Below are 16,703 nucleotides of genomic sequence, written 5' to 3'. Positions count from 1 at the left end.
ATGGTTCCGTATAGACCACAGGCTAACATAGCAGAAAGAGTTAATAAAAATATAGTAAAAATAATTCGCAGTTACGTGAGCACACATCACAAGCGCTGGGATGGCTACATAAATGAATTAGCTTATGCTTTAAGAACGGCAAATCATGATACTACGGGAAAAACTCCAGCAGAATTATTTTTAGGCAGAAAGTTAATTACGCCTTTAGATAAATTATTCTTTGTGCAACAAAGAGAGCAAGATTTTAAACAGAAAGATGTGCAAAAACTTATTGATCAGGCGCTTAAAAGTTCGGATACGGCAAGAAATAAGCAAAAAGTGTATTACGATAGAAAACGCCGTGAAGCAGATTTTAAAGTTGGGGATAAAGTATTGAAGCGGAAATTTTCTTTATCAAGTGCCCCAGACAATTTTACTGCAAAGTTAGCTCCAAAATTTGAAGGCCCCTATGTAATTCAGGAAATCAAAGGAGTCGTATTGTACCTTAAGAACGAGAGAGGGGAAATCTGTAAAGCAAGTCCCGACCAGGTGAAAAAATTCTATAATCCAAATGATTTTGAAATCCTTAAAAGTTTCTTGCAGGACTCAAGCCTAAAAGAAGTAGAAGGTCCAGAAATAACGACAACCGTTCCACTGCAGAGAACTGAAGAGAGACCTAGCCCTTCTACAACCCAGACGAAGGTACCAAAAAGAAGAAATGAAAACTTTCAGACTCCAGCATTTAAGAAAAACATGAATGCAAAGCCACCGCGTAAAGAAACCTTGGTAAAGAGGAAAACACCACCTACAACGTATCGCAGTAGAAATTATACATCAAGTAGAACGCTCCCAGGGCCAGAGAGTCAGGTGCAAACAAGGCCGCCGTTCCGGAAAGTGAAAAGACAGCAGGAGGAACGAAAATACCAGGAACAACAGAAGAAATTCAAGAAGGACTCCAGACCGGAGGACGTCAAGACCAGCCGTCCAAGGGAAAAACGAAAAAGACAGCAACCCGACGATTGCTACGCCAAGAGGCCAGCATGCAGAGGACGCAAAAGAAAAACTAATGTGGACGACACTCGGAGGTCAGTAAGGAGAAGATTGACGTCCATGAAACCTATAACGTGGGAACAGTTTTGCCAGAAAAGAATGACGGAGTTTCAATCATCGAAAACTCAAAGATAAGTTAAAATCTTCTATAAAATTTTTTTCTTTTGTTCCGAAATGTTATGCGTAAGTACGAAGTTCTATGTTTTGACGAAAGTCAATATGTCTCGGTTGAGACTTAGCTTTGTTTTACTTTATTTAGCTAAGGCAAAAGTATTATTTTCTTTAAGTACAAATCTAAGAACAAGCATTTTCTGTTGGTCGAAAGACTGATTCTGTTATGTTAAAGCCAAAATTTGGCCGAAGATAAAAATAATTTCGTATTCTTGTATTAATAAGAATTTTAGTTTCAGTGCCGCCAGCTTGGCGAAGAATGAGTAAACTAAAAATTTATTTTCTCTTATTCATTTTATGGTAAATTGTAAAAATCATATGTATTAAAATTTTGTAAATATACGTAAATACTTGAATGTTATGTAAAAGTAGAATTTAGTCTATAAGCATAAAATTTTAGATGCTAAAAGTAAAATGCTCAAAAGCAATGAATTCAAAATTTAAGTATTAAACTGTAGATAAAATAATGCTTTAGAGCGAAAGCCTGCATGTCTAAAGATGAATGAGGGGGAAGTTAGAATGAATGTGTTTTGTAGGGTTCTCTACCTACACTTGAATTTTGAAGAATGTTAAAGTAGCTCATCGAGTTTTAGAATGTCGAGTAAGGTGTGTCTATTTGGTCATTGAATTCTAACAATCATGGTGGTTAGGGGAGTAAGACTAAAACACGAATATTCCCGTTTGACACCACATATGGTGGAGAGCCAGGGTAAAGTTAAATTAATGTTTGAATAATTGAATGAATGTGAATTAAGCAGTAACTAAGAAAACCGAATCGTTTAAAAACAAAAATTTATTCAGTGTCAAGAAAGTGTAAATTATAATGTATTTAGAAAGATAGTGATACTTATTCCTTCCAGATGCTGGAAGGAAAAGAACAAGATTGATTGCTGAAGTCCAGGAAAAGTTGCTGTAAGAAGAGAGATTTATATAAGTATCGACAGAAATTTAGTATACATTTTATTACATAAGATTTTTTTTGTGTAAACGAGGCTCTTAAAGAGTTAGTTCAGAATTATAGAAACTTTACAACAGGTCGTTTCTAGGACCTGCTTCCAAGTTTTCCAAATTCTGGCAGCGGCAAATGTAGGGTTTATATTTATTTTAACTAACATTTATTTTAAGTTTAAACTATCTTTCCTGTCAAGCCTTACTTTCCCCTGGAACTGCCAATGCCAGAGTATGTAAATTTTAGTAGAACGCGCAAGGATTCAAATTATCAGCGGAAGTATTCTGTTAAATAGAAAGGAAACGAGTTCGAGGTGTGCTGTTCTTACGTCACGAGAGCGGAGATAGTTAGCCAGAAATTGAAGAACCCCGCGTTTCGGCCTGGGTGCTTGCCTCGGAGAATTGTTATTCGTTCAACGTGATATTCAAAGTTTGCTGAATCAGCAGCGGTATTGTAAAACGCGGTGAGGTTAGTTACGTTTAGAGAGCCTCGTAGTTAGAGTCTTGTTATTATTTCTTTTCAGGTTCTTATTTTTATTTTACCGCCGGGTCGGCGTAGTTTGTGAGCGTCAAGAGCACGCAATTGTAATTTCTTAAGTTGAATAAAAAGGGACTTAAACCCTTAGCAAGACTGTCTATTTTCCAGTTTCAACTGTCACCTATTGGTTGAGTGCAGGTTGGAGGCGCGCAGCTCTACAAGCTATCAAATTTATTTTCTGAAGCACGCCTTAACGTTTTACCCGCTGCAAGAGAATTCTGCTAATAACATATTGCATTTGTTACAGAAGATTAAGAGAGACACAATTTTCTTAATTATAATTCTAGAACTGAAAAATACGTTAGAAAAATTTTAATTATTCACATACAGGTTTTACACTCTTTATACCGGCCCACCAGCGGCCGAGCGGTAAAATCGCTGAACACTGGTAGTTCGGTCCAAGGTTCGAATCCCGCGAACGGGCTGGCTGCATGGGCGTTTTCGTGGTTTTCCCCATGTGTAACGTGTATACGAGCCAGTTTCCCTTAGAAAGTCCTCCACGAAGGATTCCTTCCCCTTAGGCAGATAGCCCTAGTGTGCTTTGCCATATTCTCAATACACCAATACACCACTCTTTATACCCAAATCTCTTAACATTTTCCCCCACTTTATGCAAATAATAACCTCTGAAAATGATATTGTCATTTTTTAAGAACTGAATTTTAATTAATTGCTGCCTTCTTTACGTATATTTCTTAATATAAAGTTCATATTTCTAAACTTCAGACAAGTAATTTTTAGGAATGTCACATTCTTTCCCTAACCTTATGATTACTTCGGTAGTCATTATTTTTTATTGGCATCGTAACTGATTTCAAAACACACCACATGACATCAAAATTTCCGCACACGTAAAAACGTACTCCGTAAAAAACGTTCGATATAATTCAGCTCCATGAATTCCACCTGCATTCACCGCATCACAGATGCCGATCAAAGTTAATTTGCTCAGTGACTGTAGAACAGCATACGTTTTGTACAAGTATATACACCACAATAATGAAAACAGGAGTTTATTAAACATATTTTTAACAGCCCACATGTCGTTAGTTATCGTAGCTAGTGTAGATTGTGTAGGCAGACTGAATATTGGCATGGATCATATCGAAACTCAAACATAGTACAACTACAGTGAATATCATCGAATAGAGGCTACAGAGCATCTACAGTGACGTGAACTGTATGACTAAACAATCGTTTTCCTAGCTGCATAAAGTTGACAGAAGATTACGAGTGTTATCTCAAAAATTTGAGTTCATAGATAAATCTTATTTAGTTAGCTTTGTTCATCATAATGGTGCCTCTTTGATGGTCTGTCACATATTCTCGCAATAGTATAGGTATTCTCGCATAGGTAGGTTCCGGGCAATAACAAATATGGATTGCATCTTATTTGATAAATAACTAGCATTTGTGTGGAATATTTCTAATCGATAACATTTTAGACTCTTACAACTTGCTATCTCTTTTTGCGCTATTACCGCTGCAAGTTATAGAACTTTCCGTTATTTTTTTGAAGTCTATTTTTTTGCGTTGCATTCTAAGGAAGGTGAAAAAAATTTTTAGTAAGTTATTTTAACTGATTTAATAAATTTATTAAGTGTTTCGATTCACGTCACCTTTACTGTTTATTTATTCTACATGAAAATAAAAACTTCAAACATATTTTTAAATATTTTCATGTTCTATGAAATTTACGAATATATGATATAGCTGAATTTTCATAAAACTTTCTGAAAAGTGCGCTCTCATTACCCTTTTAGACACGAAGAAATATTTTTTCTTCGCTATTAATGTATGTCAGTGAATGTTTCGATACTATTTTTCTGGTAAATTTCCGTTTCCTTGGTCTTTCAAACTTAATAAATGTATTCATCAGTCGTGTTTATTAATGGAATGAGTTTCTTTCAAAAATTCTTCATACTTTGTAGGGGGGAATAAGCATTCCTTTTGTTCATGTGAGTGTAACTGATGTTTTCTTTACATTTTGATTATTCAGACAATTATTCAGCGTGAATTTACGATAAAATGCCGTATTTGCTATCATTATCCAATATTTATATGAACATGAGTATTCCAAAACTTTCACGTAGTCGTAATTTTTGCACGCATTATTTAGAAGACGAATGGAGTAAATAAAGACTATATAGGGCATGAAGATAAGAAAATGCTTTTCAGCTCTAGGAAAATGAAGTTATTCACACAAAAAAATATAATTCTAATAATAATTCTATAATAAATATTCTTCAAGTCTGAAGAGCTTCTGAAATTATATAGCATATTACGCATAAATTTACTAGCGGGAAAACTAACGAAGGACAACTATGCTTTAAATTTTGACAGCAACTGTTCAAAATTATCTTAATCGCTATTTTTCCATAAATTCTAAATAAATTTGCATTCCCCAGATAATAATATGCCGGCAATTTCTTGAAACTCTGAAAGGGCATCTGATTTTCGATTCTTACATAAGATTTACAAGTATACTAAGATTTTTTTCTTTTCAGCGAGAAACAAATGCTAGAGGATATCACACTTGCTAAGAACAAAAGCAATATTATAAAGCAAACTCTTTCACTTTAGGCTTTTAACGTATTTAAAACTTATGCATTCTAGGAATTGAAGCGTAAATTTGAGATTAAAAAATTCCAACAGAAGCGAAGATGTAACCAACGGCAACGACAGAAATTACACCTTGTAATTTAACATCGATATAATATAGTTATAAGCATTTTAAATAATAATTAATTAACTTTGTTACTGTTCTTGAATAAGTATCGGCTTTATAAATTGTGGATCCAGCCCTCACTTTAGTATCTGTAAAATAATCCACTCAGTCTGAATTCAGCCCAAGCAAATAAGTATACTACTAAGAAGTGTTTTTCTTTACAAGCTGCAATTCTTCTTTACATATAAACAAAAGGAAACCTTTTTTTTAGCAGTGTGATTAAATTCCAGCTTAACATACGAAATTTGATATGAATCTGTATCGTTACGGTATAAAACGTGCGATTCGATTAAAATATTTAAATTCTTTTTTAAAGGAGAAAAGTCTACTTGCGTGTATACTGTACACATTCTAAAACTACATTGAAATTGTTTTTTAATAATGATTTCCGAATATATATGAAATATAAAAAGAAAAATAAGAATTAAAATGATTGCAGATTCTAAGATTCAGACTTTATTGAATTATGAACTAGCGGGAAACCATACAAACACTTCGCTGCTCTCTTTAAACAAAAAAGATAATCACTATTCCAAAAATTCCTTGAGACTGATTTTTTTTCAAATATGTATGAAATGCAAAAAGAAAAATAAGAATTAAAATGATTCCAAATTCTATCATTCAGACTTTATTGAATCATAAACTAGCAGGAGACCACACAAATATTTCTCTGATAAAAAAGATAATCGTTAATAAAAATGTAGGTGTTCACTATTTAGATACATATACTAAATCTACACTCTCTTTTTCATCCAGTTCCCCTCGAATAGGAGTGAATTCTTTAATTAGACATTTCCTGATAACGTCGGCGGCGATTATGACAGCAGCTACGAGGCATGTTTCCAAAGTTCCGGGATTTTAAGTATTTTTTTTTTTTTTTTTATTTGGTCGGTTTTCATCAGTGTTAGAATGCAGTGTTTTAAAATAATTTCTATTTAACTGAACGTCCTTATTCCTATGAAAACGTTTGTTTTCGGTGGCTCCTCAACCCACCTATTTATGGCATGGTTGAAACCCTAAAATCGAACACCCTGTAAAGGTTTCTTTTACATGGGGGGGGGGCAGAATAATGCTCGCAGAAGTTGAACAATTTCTGACGTTTTTACACTTTCTTTTCACAAAAATAAAATCATTTGCATCTTATATGGTTGCAAAAACAGTGCTACAAAATGCGCCTGTACTAATCAAACAAATAAATGGGACTAAACAGTAGTGCAGGAGATACCTGCTTAAATACGTAAAGAGATGTCTCTGGCCGATAGCTTTGCCACTAAATTCTAAGAACGGAACTAAAACTCAGTTCCTAAAACTTTGAAAACAACCTACGTGTTTTACTGTAGTAAATGTTTCAGCTAAAATTTTTAGTTTAATATGCTTCGAGTTCCATTTTGAGCTCTTGTCAGCTGAAACTTCGATTATTAGGTTATCAAATCGCTGAAAGATACTCCTAAGATTAATTCTAGTATTCACTCTTTTATAGTAAAATAATATAATTTATTTTTAAAGCCTTAAAATTGCTCTTTATTGCAGTTGAATTGATATAAGAAGTTATACATTCTTATAATAATATGATATATACATTATATATCATATTATTACATTAATCTTGATAATAATATTTATGTTATGCATTCACCATTTTCTCCCTTATACTAGTAAGCTAAGTACTTTTTGCGAATATTTTAGTTATTTAGAAAGTCTTATTTAAGAAACTGGGAACAGAAAATAGACAGCAGTTCAGTTAAAAGTAAAAAAAAAACACTAAACAATCAAAAACATAAGTAATTTAGAATAAAGCAAATGTACACTTTGAACGTAACAACCCATTAAAAAAGAATGCGATGCTGATGATTATATAACCTCGAACAACATCTCAACTAGGCGAGGAGATAGGGTAGCAAATGTATACACATAAAAACACTTATTCAGAAAAAGTTTTCTTCCTCTCTCCCCCCAAACCGAAATGAAGTAAAATTAGTCAATCCTTTTAGCTTTAAAATCTTTCAAAACACAAAATCTACAAAGGAACAAGCTGATTAATATTAGAAAATTTCCTAAAACCTCTGTATAGCAGCTGTAGCTTAGAAAATAAAATTTTGGAAATATGAATTCAGAAATCATCAGTAAATGTAAACTTTAGTGAAGCTGAAACTTAAGCAAGCTCAAAAACAGACAGCTTTAACTTCCAAACAAAAGTAAAATGAAATTCTCACACTTTGGAGTTGTAAGATAGTTATCTACATGAGGTTCATTAATTTGAAAACAGGGCAGAAGATTTAAAAACGCAAAGAGCCCTTCGCATTTTTCTAAATTATCAAATGCTGTAATTGAGACTTATAAAAATGCTCATGAAAGTTTACAAGCCATTAAGAAATAAAATTTAATATGGTAATTGTTCAGAGAGTAATATTAAAGTAAAAACAGTTCATTTTGAAACTATAAACTAGTGAGCCGTGTTGAGTTTGGAAAGAAAAATAAATTGATGCTAGGAAATTTCCTAAAATATTATCTACTATAGTTGAAATTCACAAAAAAAAAAAAAAAAAAAAAAAAAAAAAAAACACAAGCAATTGCTGATAAACCATTTAAAAGCTTAATTTTACAAAAAAACGAAACAAAATGCAGTATAACAGATTCAAGGCTGTTGAGTAAAATCAACATGAATCAGAATATATAATAGTAATATTCTGAAAAGTAAACGAAAAACAGAATCAATTTCGTCATCGAAAATGTACCAACATATATTTTAAGAAAAATACATTGTTCTTAAATTACACTGAAAAGGAATACGGTTTAAAATGTTAATGAAAAACCTTCAATTCCCAGCGCTTTACATAGGAATCATATCACTTCCTATTCATCGATTCTCACATGCAGTTTTGGTTTGAATGCTTGAATACATGCTTTGGAACACAATTTTCTCAGAACGTGTTCAAACGGTGGACCGATTGCTCAGATAGCTAATTACAGTAACCCTGATACAGAAAGCGCCATTTCTACTCCACTCAATTATCGTAGAAACCATAGATCTTATAGCGCATGGATGTAGACCAGCAGATAAATCAAAGACTTTATGGTGTGTGCAGTTATAAGGAACTATCACATTCCAAGCATTCATGAGCTCTTGTGAAGTAAGTGTCCAGCCCAAACTCAGCTGTAAATTGGAAGATCCTTATTTTGAATCTCGATGAAAGATCTGTAGAGACATTAGGTATTTTTTGGAAGCAGACAAGATGAAAAATTAGCAACGCCTTCGCCGGGAATCGAACCATGGACCTCTGAAATACCGACCCAGTGTGCAAAGCAATAAACCACGAACGCACGCTAGGAAGGCGGGGGAAATACCTTATATACTCCCCCTTTTAAAAGGCGGCTGGGGTTTTTAAGGGACCCAATCGCCAAATCCTGGGTGAGGAGAATCATTATCCAACACCCTTTCAATTCGGGCGCCGCTGTTGAGACATTAGGTTTTTTTTTTTTTTTTGAAGCAGAAGAGATGAAAAATTAGCAACGCCTTCGCCGGGAATCGAACCACGGACCTCTGGAATACCGCCCCAGCGTGCAGAACCACTACACACGAAGGCGAAAGAAATACCTTATAGACCAACTGATTTCTCCTGTTTCCTGCTTTGAAAAAAAAACTAATATTCTGTACACTGGCGTCCAAAATAAAATGTGGTTGCCGATAATACATCAGTATCTGAATTTAGTTGACTGAGTTTCCTGCCTTCCCTTTATGGCCTTTTAAGATGAAAATGTAAGGAATTATCGCATTCTCCTATGCGTGCTGTGGTAGCGTAAGTGGCAGCATGTCCAACTGGCAAGTAAAAAATTTAGAATTTGAACCTTAGTGAGGGCTCAGTTGTTTCCATATGTTTTCTGCTAAAATATAAAACTTAACAATCTCAGCAAGGCGAGAACAACTTATTTTAAGGGGACGGGATTTTAATCGAGTGGAGCAAAAGTAAGACTTTCTTTCAGGTGTTAACTGCATTGAGACAAGATATTAACAGGAAAATGAATTATACGTATTTGCAATACATGTCTGAAACCGATTAATACAGATGTATGCTAGGCATGTAAAACTGTACACATTAAAGGGTAGGATAAAATGATGAAATAAGAGTACGTACCTTCTCATTTAAACGTAAGAGTGGAAGCACAGTTCGAGAAGGTAACAGATAAAATATTTCAGTATAGCAGTTAGAAGGAACATCGTGCAGAGTCAGAATTAGGGACAAATAAAGATAACAAAAGGCAGATGTAAGAAAGTTGATAAAATCAACATTTGATGCTAGATATGTCTAAAGTGAGGCCACACGTAATTAATATGCAAAAACGTTTGTTTGTACACAAAGGATTGACATACGCTTATACGATAGTGTAAATCATATAACGTGCAAGTTTGTTCGATAGCGTAAATTTCTGAAAGGAATTATATTATGAAGAGCCTACAAACCTACACACACAAGCAAACACTCCTGCGATAGAAAATTCGGAAGTGTATTTGTGTATATATACGTATGTGCCATACATACACAGCACTTTCATATGCATATGTAAATGCTATTAAATTGGAGTTTTTAAGAAAACGGAAAATGTTACGATTTTTATTTTTTTTTTCCTATTTTTTGAAGCTGTCAGCTGTTTCAATTACCGAAGATTTTCATGTATGAGATTAATATCCAGGTTATTTACTTATGTATGAGATTAATATCCAGGTTATTACTACATTATAATATAACACTTCTTTAACTAATTACTTGGTATTCATAGTGATTCGTAATTTGTTATCAGAGAATTTGTTACGAAGGCAAATATAGTAAAGTATAGTATCCGAAAAGTGTTTATTCAATATGAAGTCAAACATGGCCAATTCTTACTTATAACAACTAGAGAGAATGATTATTCTTATTCATTATTGAATTATTATTTATTATTGAATTTCACAGTTTGCAGCATGCATATTTGGAAAAGTTACGAAATTTGAGAAATGCCAGAAGACATATCAGGCTCTTCGAACGTATTTGTAAGAGATTTTGGAATTCTGTGCAGAACTTAAAGACGGAAAATATTTCATCAAACTATTTACATTTGATTATTTATTTCTTCAATAATAGTTTCAAAAAAGCTAATTCTACACTTTTCCTTTAGTAGACATTTATAATAACAAAAACTGTTTCAAGAATTTAGAATAATTTTCTGATATAGCCCCGTTAAAGTATATAGAGAACTCATTATATATATAGTTACTTCGCTCTTTCCAGTTTTAACAATTTTATTCATACATGAAAAAACGATTATTTATTATATTGCTATATATAATGAGTTCTCTATTTTTAGCTAGGTTATAGGAAACAAAATATTACAAGTACTTAAAGTATTTTTATTTAATTTTTTATTCAGAAAAATAAATTATACGTTCAATAAATACAAGAAGCATTTCTCTGTTCAATATGTGTGCTTTAATAATTAAAAAACATATATTATGAAATTATAAGCTATTTGTTTTTATGTTAGAGCTGGATCACAGGACAATTATCATAAAAATCAAGATATGTGATAACATAAAGAGAGGTATCTATATTTTCCTTAAAGAAAAATCTGCGTGTTATGAAAATCATTACTATTTTGGTAAAACTAAAATATATTATTATAAAAAAATAAAAAAATGATGAAAAGAAAAAAAAGAAATAGTTATGTAAATAAATACAGAAATGAGATTTCTTTAAACACCATATTAAGAAATAGAACATTAATGATACTAGGTTTAAATAGGGGGATCAGTAGGAGATTTCTCATACCCATAAGAAGTGCTCCAAGAATTTCAAAAATTGTTGCCAAAATACAAGCTTGACGTAATGTCAGCACTTTTGATCCCACAGATGTCCCGAAAGAATTAGCGACATCATTTGCTCCCACACCAAAAGCCAGGAAGAACGCAATTATAAAACCAAGAGTTACGATCCAAGCAACGTCACTAGAATAGGCTTCAAACATTGTGATTCTATGACTAACGGTCACAGAGAAGTACAGTAATGATTTAGTGAATGTTTGATGTTCTCGTCTAACGGCTACGTGACGTCGAGTATCCGAAGTTCGCCAGGAAGTTCATTTCAGAAGATTAGGTATCACAACTTTTGCTTTTGGGGGAAAGCTGGTCATATATAAGGATCATTGTTATCTAGGTAGAGTTGCGAAATCTCTTTCTTGGACTCCACTGATAATTTCTTGCGACTATTCTAGCCCCCCCAGTACAATGCATTGTTCTTTGTAGTGTGCAATAGATATCTATATTTAATTATGATTTGTTTTGCAATAATTTGATTTGCTTTAAAAACGTAAACGACATACACTATTTTGAAAGCCTGACTTGCATAATAATTCCAGAATTTTATCGGTTTTGTGTCAATAATACTCAAAACAATATCAAACACGATATTTTGAGCTTGCATTACCAAAAACTTTATTCGTCATATATTGGGAAAAACTACGCCATATTAATAGCTTTAAAATTTCCCCTAGAAATACAGAAATATTGTTATCAGAGTTTTAAGAAAAGAGTGAAAGGTAACTTTGTAACTGTTTATTAACAGACAGTAAATAGAATAGTAAAGCGATATAGGCAGAGTCTTTGTTAGTAGTCATAATAGCCTTGTAATTCGTATTTGATCCTGGTTTGGTGTTGCCAGAGTAAAGAGTTTTTTATAGTAATTCATTTCTCGTTTACCAAAAGGAATATTTTTCTCATACACACATCCTGATTTCTAATACTACCAAAACATTCTAATTTAAAATTTAATTTTCATTAAATTGAATTAAAAAATCTCCCTAATCTGTTATACATTTATAATACTCAGATTAATTAGTGTTTTTGAAACTTTACAGCTATAGGTGGATGCTTAGCTTGCTCAAGTACTAATATATTTCAACGCTTTATTCAGCAAAAACACGCGTACATAAATACTGTTTCCTTTCAAATAAAATTTCAGCTTTCTTCGCATATTTTTATTCACATGATTAATGTCAGTGCGACGGATATTAAAAAATAATTCCAGTGTTCAGTTCCAAGTAACATAGAAAAGGTAAAGTTCATATTAATGAATCATATTTAGAAAAACAATGTAACAAAACATTAAGACTTTACTTTTAAACAGATAGGCGAAGGACGGTGAAATAAAAGTAAACCTATCAAACAGTTTTCTTCAAAAAATAAATTTCTGCATTGACGAAAAGATTTCCAAAATAGAATTTCCTAAATAGAATATGAAGGGAAAAAAATTTGCTTTCGTCGCAGAAGGATTAGCATAATTTAGATTTTGCAGAGCTTTTGAGAGAAGGGATACCTTCATGGAAGACTTTTTAAGGAAAGCTGGCTCGTATTCACCCTATACATTTATGAAGGAAGCCAAACCGTCTACCGGTATTTGAACTCGAGTGGAATAAGTTGAGCGGTTTTTACCATTCGTCCGCTCGTGGGCCCTTATGTAGAAGGCAGACATTTTCTGACAGAGGATCAGAAGGAGGAGTTTCTTTTATCTGATAATTACTAGACACGAAAGTTTCTAATAATTACTAAATGAAATATTTTGAGAAGTGCATAGACGATGCACAGTTCGTAACATTATACGGATCCAATTACTTTAAATATTAACTCTAGGACCTATAAAGACAGTCAAACGAATTATCATCTCGTCTTTAACTTCATGTGAGTTGGAGCTAAACAATTCCAGTTTAGAAGCTCGTTTAAAGTAAACTTTTTATTCAGTCGTCAACCTGGATGTTACACAGCTTATGTAAAATAACAGAAAAAAAGTTCCTCAGTTTTCAAGAAAACAAGAAAATACAATCAGTGGGTATAGATAATAGTGACACGGTCAGTGATAGCTGCCGAAAGCTCTCTCCTGAATTCAAGAACTGTGTACTTAAATGCGTTATCTGATTTGCATATAGGTGGGAGCCGACGAGAGTAGAAGCAAAGTTGTAAGGTTTCTACGTCTCCTTACCTCATGCCTTCGTGGTATAACTGGAAAGCACGTCCGGCTAACATCGGAAGCTCCGGAGCTCGAGTCCCTGCGAGAGCACTGCGGATTTATTTGGCTTCCTGGTTTCGAAATAAAAACATTATGACTCCACAAAGTAATGCTAAATTGATAAATAACTACTAAATAAATATAAAAGCCCTACAATGTACTATTTTGACTTTTAAAAGTTCTCTGCAAAATTACAGGGTATTCAGTTTAAAAGCGGACGGCACGTTCAAAGTTCCATAATTTTATACAAATTTAGTTTGTAGTGGTCCTTCAATTCTGCATTATCACACCAACAGGCTCATAAACAAATCTGTTAGTGAGAAACATGAGTTCTTTGGAAGCAAAAGGCGATATTACAAATCTTTTTCAGGAAACAGGTGTTAAACTGTCATACTCTGTATCGCATCTCTCTCTGTAGCTTTGAAATAGCTTTATTCATGGCGAAATTTCCATTTTAGTTCAGATGGTTTTTCCCAGATGAAGCATGAATTTATGGAAGTGGATATGTCTGTGGCCCATATTACCAAAAATGGAGCCCTGAAAATTTGCATCAGTTAACCAGATAAATTTGCACCATTTATCTGGTTTCCTCCTCATTTCGTGAGAATTATCTGGTATGAAGACGAAGAATTATCAAGCCTCCTGTTTTTTTTGTTTTGTTGTTGTTGTTGTTGTTTTTAGTAACAGTTGGATACTTGCTGGGACCTACTACGGTACTGTCTCGCAGTTCATTGCCTTACTGCAGAAGAATGAATATCACTTTTACATACAACAAATCAACACGAAATGGCATTATTGCATTATTCCATCATAAAGATGTTGGAGCCATATATAAGATCATGACTACTGAGATCTGCAGATTATATCGCTCTGGTTTATGTATCATGGGGACGTTTAAAACGAACTTTGTTATTTAAGATTTCAATAAAGTTTATAATTCTTTTCCTTAAAAACAGTCATCTGTAACCTATCTTGATACTAGCTCAGAAAGAAAATTTACTGCTCCAAAATTTTTCTTTTCCTTAAAAACAGTCATCTGTAACCTATCTTAATACTAGCTCAGAAAGAAAATTTACTGCTCCAAACTGAGAATTCTAAAATTCTAGTAGCGTTTGTTCTGAGTTGAAGGTTTTAAAGCAACATTTAATTCTAAAGTTAAGTGTAAAATTTCATTTTCATATTTTACTTTCCTTTTTATTTTTCTTGTAATATAAAGTATATCACAACTTTCATTACATATCATTGTCTTTCACATTACACTAACATTCTTACACGATACATCTCTTTTATTTATATTTGTATTAACTTTTAAATTTGAACCCATTATTGATGATTTTGAAGAGCACTCAACGAAGAATCTTGTTTATTTACATCTATTAGCCAATCGAATTAGGGATCAAAATGAATTTTACGTCTCAGAATTTTGTTAGTGTTAAATGCATTTTCATCGTCATTAAAAACACTTTTATTTTAAGGTTGATGAAAATGATTTTTAATTAAACAAATTCATGCAAAAAATCATCAAACTTTACGCTTAACATCAACAACATCAAAACTTTACGCTTTAATATGTGCATAAGTATATATTAAAGAATTAATAATTTAACCATGATGGAAAACGTTAATTCCGGAAATATAATACGTATCTTATCCTTTTCAATACAATTTATTCAATATTTGATTTTACAAATTTCACACAACTAGAGAATTGTAATGGTAGTTCTAAAAAAGAAAAAAGAAATTGGAAAAGAGATAATCAAATAAAAATGTCAAACAAAAAATAAACAAAAATTATATCAAGAAGAATGAATTCCCCATATCAAATGGAATATTTAAGCTTTTCAATCGTCTTCTTATCGAGAGTGTCAGCAGATAATAAAATTCTTTTAATCACGTACATTTAAAGGAAAAGTTTTAATCTTAATCGCATGGATTGCAAGCAAGTTGTCTTTCCTGTGAGTAAAAGTTTAATCGGAAGAAAAAATGTTTCAAACTGAGTTCAAAAGTCTATATTATTAAAAACAATAACAGTAGTAGTAGTATACTTACGTGAAAGCAATATTATTGCTGAAATTTTGCGTAAAGAACTCATAAAAAAGAATTTTTAAAGCAAAATTTAAATTGTAAAGAATAACTCATACGGATTGAAAGAACGTTCGCAAAACTGAACTCAGTTGAATTTTAAAAGAACCCTAAAAAGTGCTACATAAATTACAAGTACGTGATTTGGTGGTTGTTTTATTTTCAAAATAACATACATTGGAGCATAAATAAACCGGCCTTAAAGTTTTAGCAATGTCTACTCAAAGCCATAAAGCAGATAGCCCTCGAGTGCTTTGCCACAATTAAATAAACCAAAGTAAAACAAACCGTTTAAAGCCCCATTTCATCTGAATTTGGAAGAATAATTATCTTCTTTATACCTTACAACACAGGCCCACCAGCGGCCGAGAGGTAAAGTCGCTGAACACCGGTAGTTCGGTCCGAGGTTCGAATCCCGCGAACGGGCTGGCTGCATGGGTGTTTCGTGGTTTTTCCCTGTGTAACGTGTATACGAGCCAGTTTTCCTTAAAAGCCTTCCACGAAGGTATCCCTCCCCTTAGGCAGAGAGCCCTCGAGGCTTTGCCGTAATTAAATAACCTACCCTTACAAAACAAAATGTTATTAGAAACGACATTTTCATGAAAAACAATCATCCATCTGCCTAGATTCGAAGCTAGGAAGAACTATCTGTATTCAACAGTCTCCTACTGCTCGAACACTGACAAGGCCCCCTTTATTGGTAGCATCTAAGCAAATCGTACAGAGCAGGAAATGTAGGGGAAATTCATTATTGCTATTGATCACATTAACAAAGGCGCTAAGTAACACAAAAGATACTTGCACTCAGTATTTTCGCAGATTTAATATCAGATCAGAGTATTAATATCAGATGAAAAGATGTATATATGCCTTTATTTAAGACGACGTCTCTGGCTTATGAAGTAATGAAACTGATAAAAATGAAAACTGCGAATTTAGTCTAATTAATTAAGAACAGACAAGCCAATTGTCAGGCACAAACCCCAAGTTAGAGTTGAGTAATTTTTTCCAGGAGGACACTTTTGGGTCTTTGACCTTGAGATCAAATTTTCATTAAACATAAATAACATAGACTAGAAGAGAAACACGCTAATGTGACAATCAAAACCGTAAAAAACAACCTTATATTTAGCGTAGGTATAATGAAACAATCGATTTCGAGGGCAGCTAAAAG

At 33.0% G+C, this 16,703-nt stretch overlaps 1 protein-coding gene across 3 annotated transcripts in view; it reads right to left on the bottom strand.

Annotated features, from left to right (window-relative positions):
* Positions 1-11,550, bottom strand: part of LOC118191610 (sodium-dependent phosphate transporter 1-A-like) — a 78,107-nt gene extending 66,557 nt beyond the window's left edge. Inside the window, exon 1 of one of the 3 annotated variants that reach the window (XM_085809957.1) lies at positions 11,219-11,550. In XM_085809957.1, the coding sequence (XP_085666083.1) occupies positions 11,219-11,414 (196 nt within the window). In that variant the 5' untranslated portion in view covers positions 11,415-11,550. The remainder of the gene's footprint in view (positions 1-11,218) is intronic. The other 2 variants (XM_035362438.2, XM_035362434.2) reach the window with 2 other exon arrangements.
* Between the last annotated feature and the right edge of the window lie 5,153 nt (positions 11,551-16,703).

This window comes from Stegodyphus dumicola, chromosome X2 (genome assembly GCF_044657685.1).
Source record: "Stegodyphus dumicola isolate Sdum_Otavi_A_Nest chromosome X2, ASM4465768v1".
Taxonomy (NCBI): Eukaryota; Metazoa; Arthropoda; class Arachnida; order Araneae; family Eresidae; genus Stegodyphus; species Stegodyphus dumicola.
Note: the sequence above shows the minus strand (reverse complement) of the source record. Positions and strands in the feature narration are given on the sequence as shown.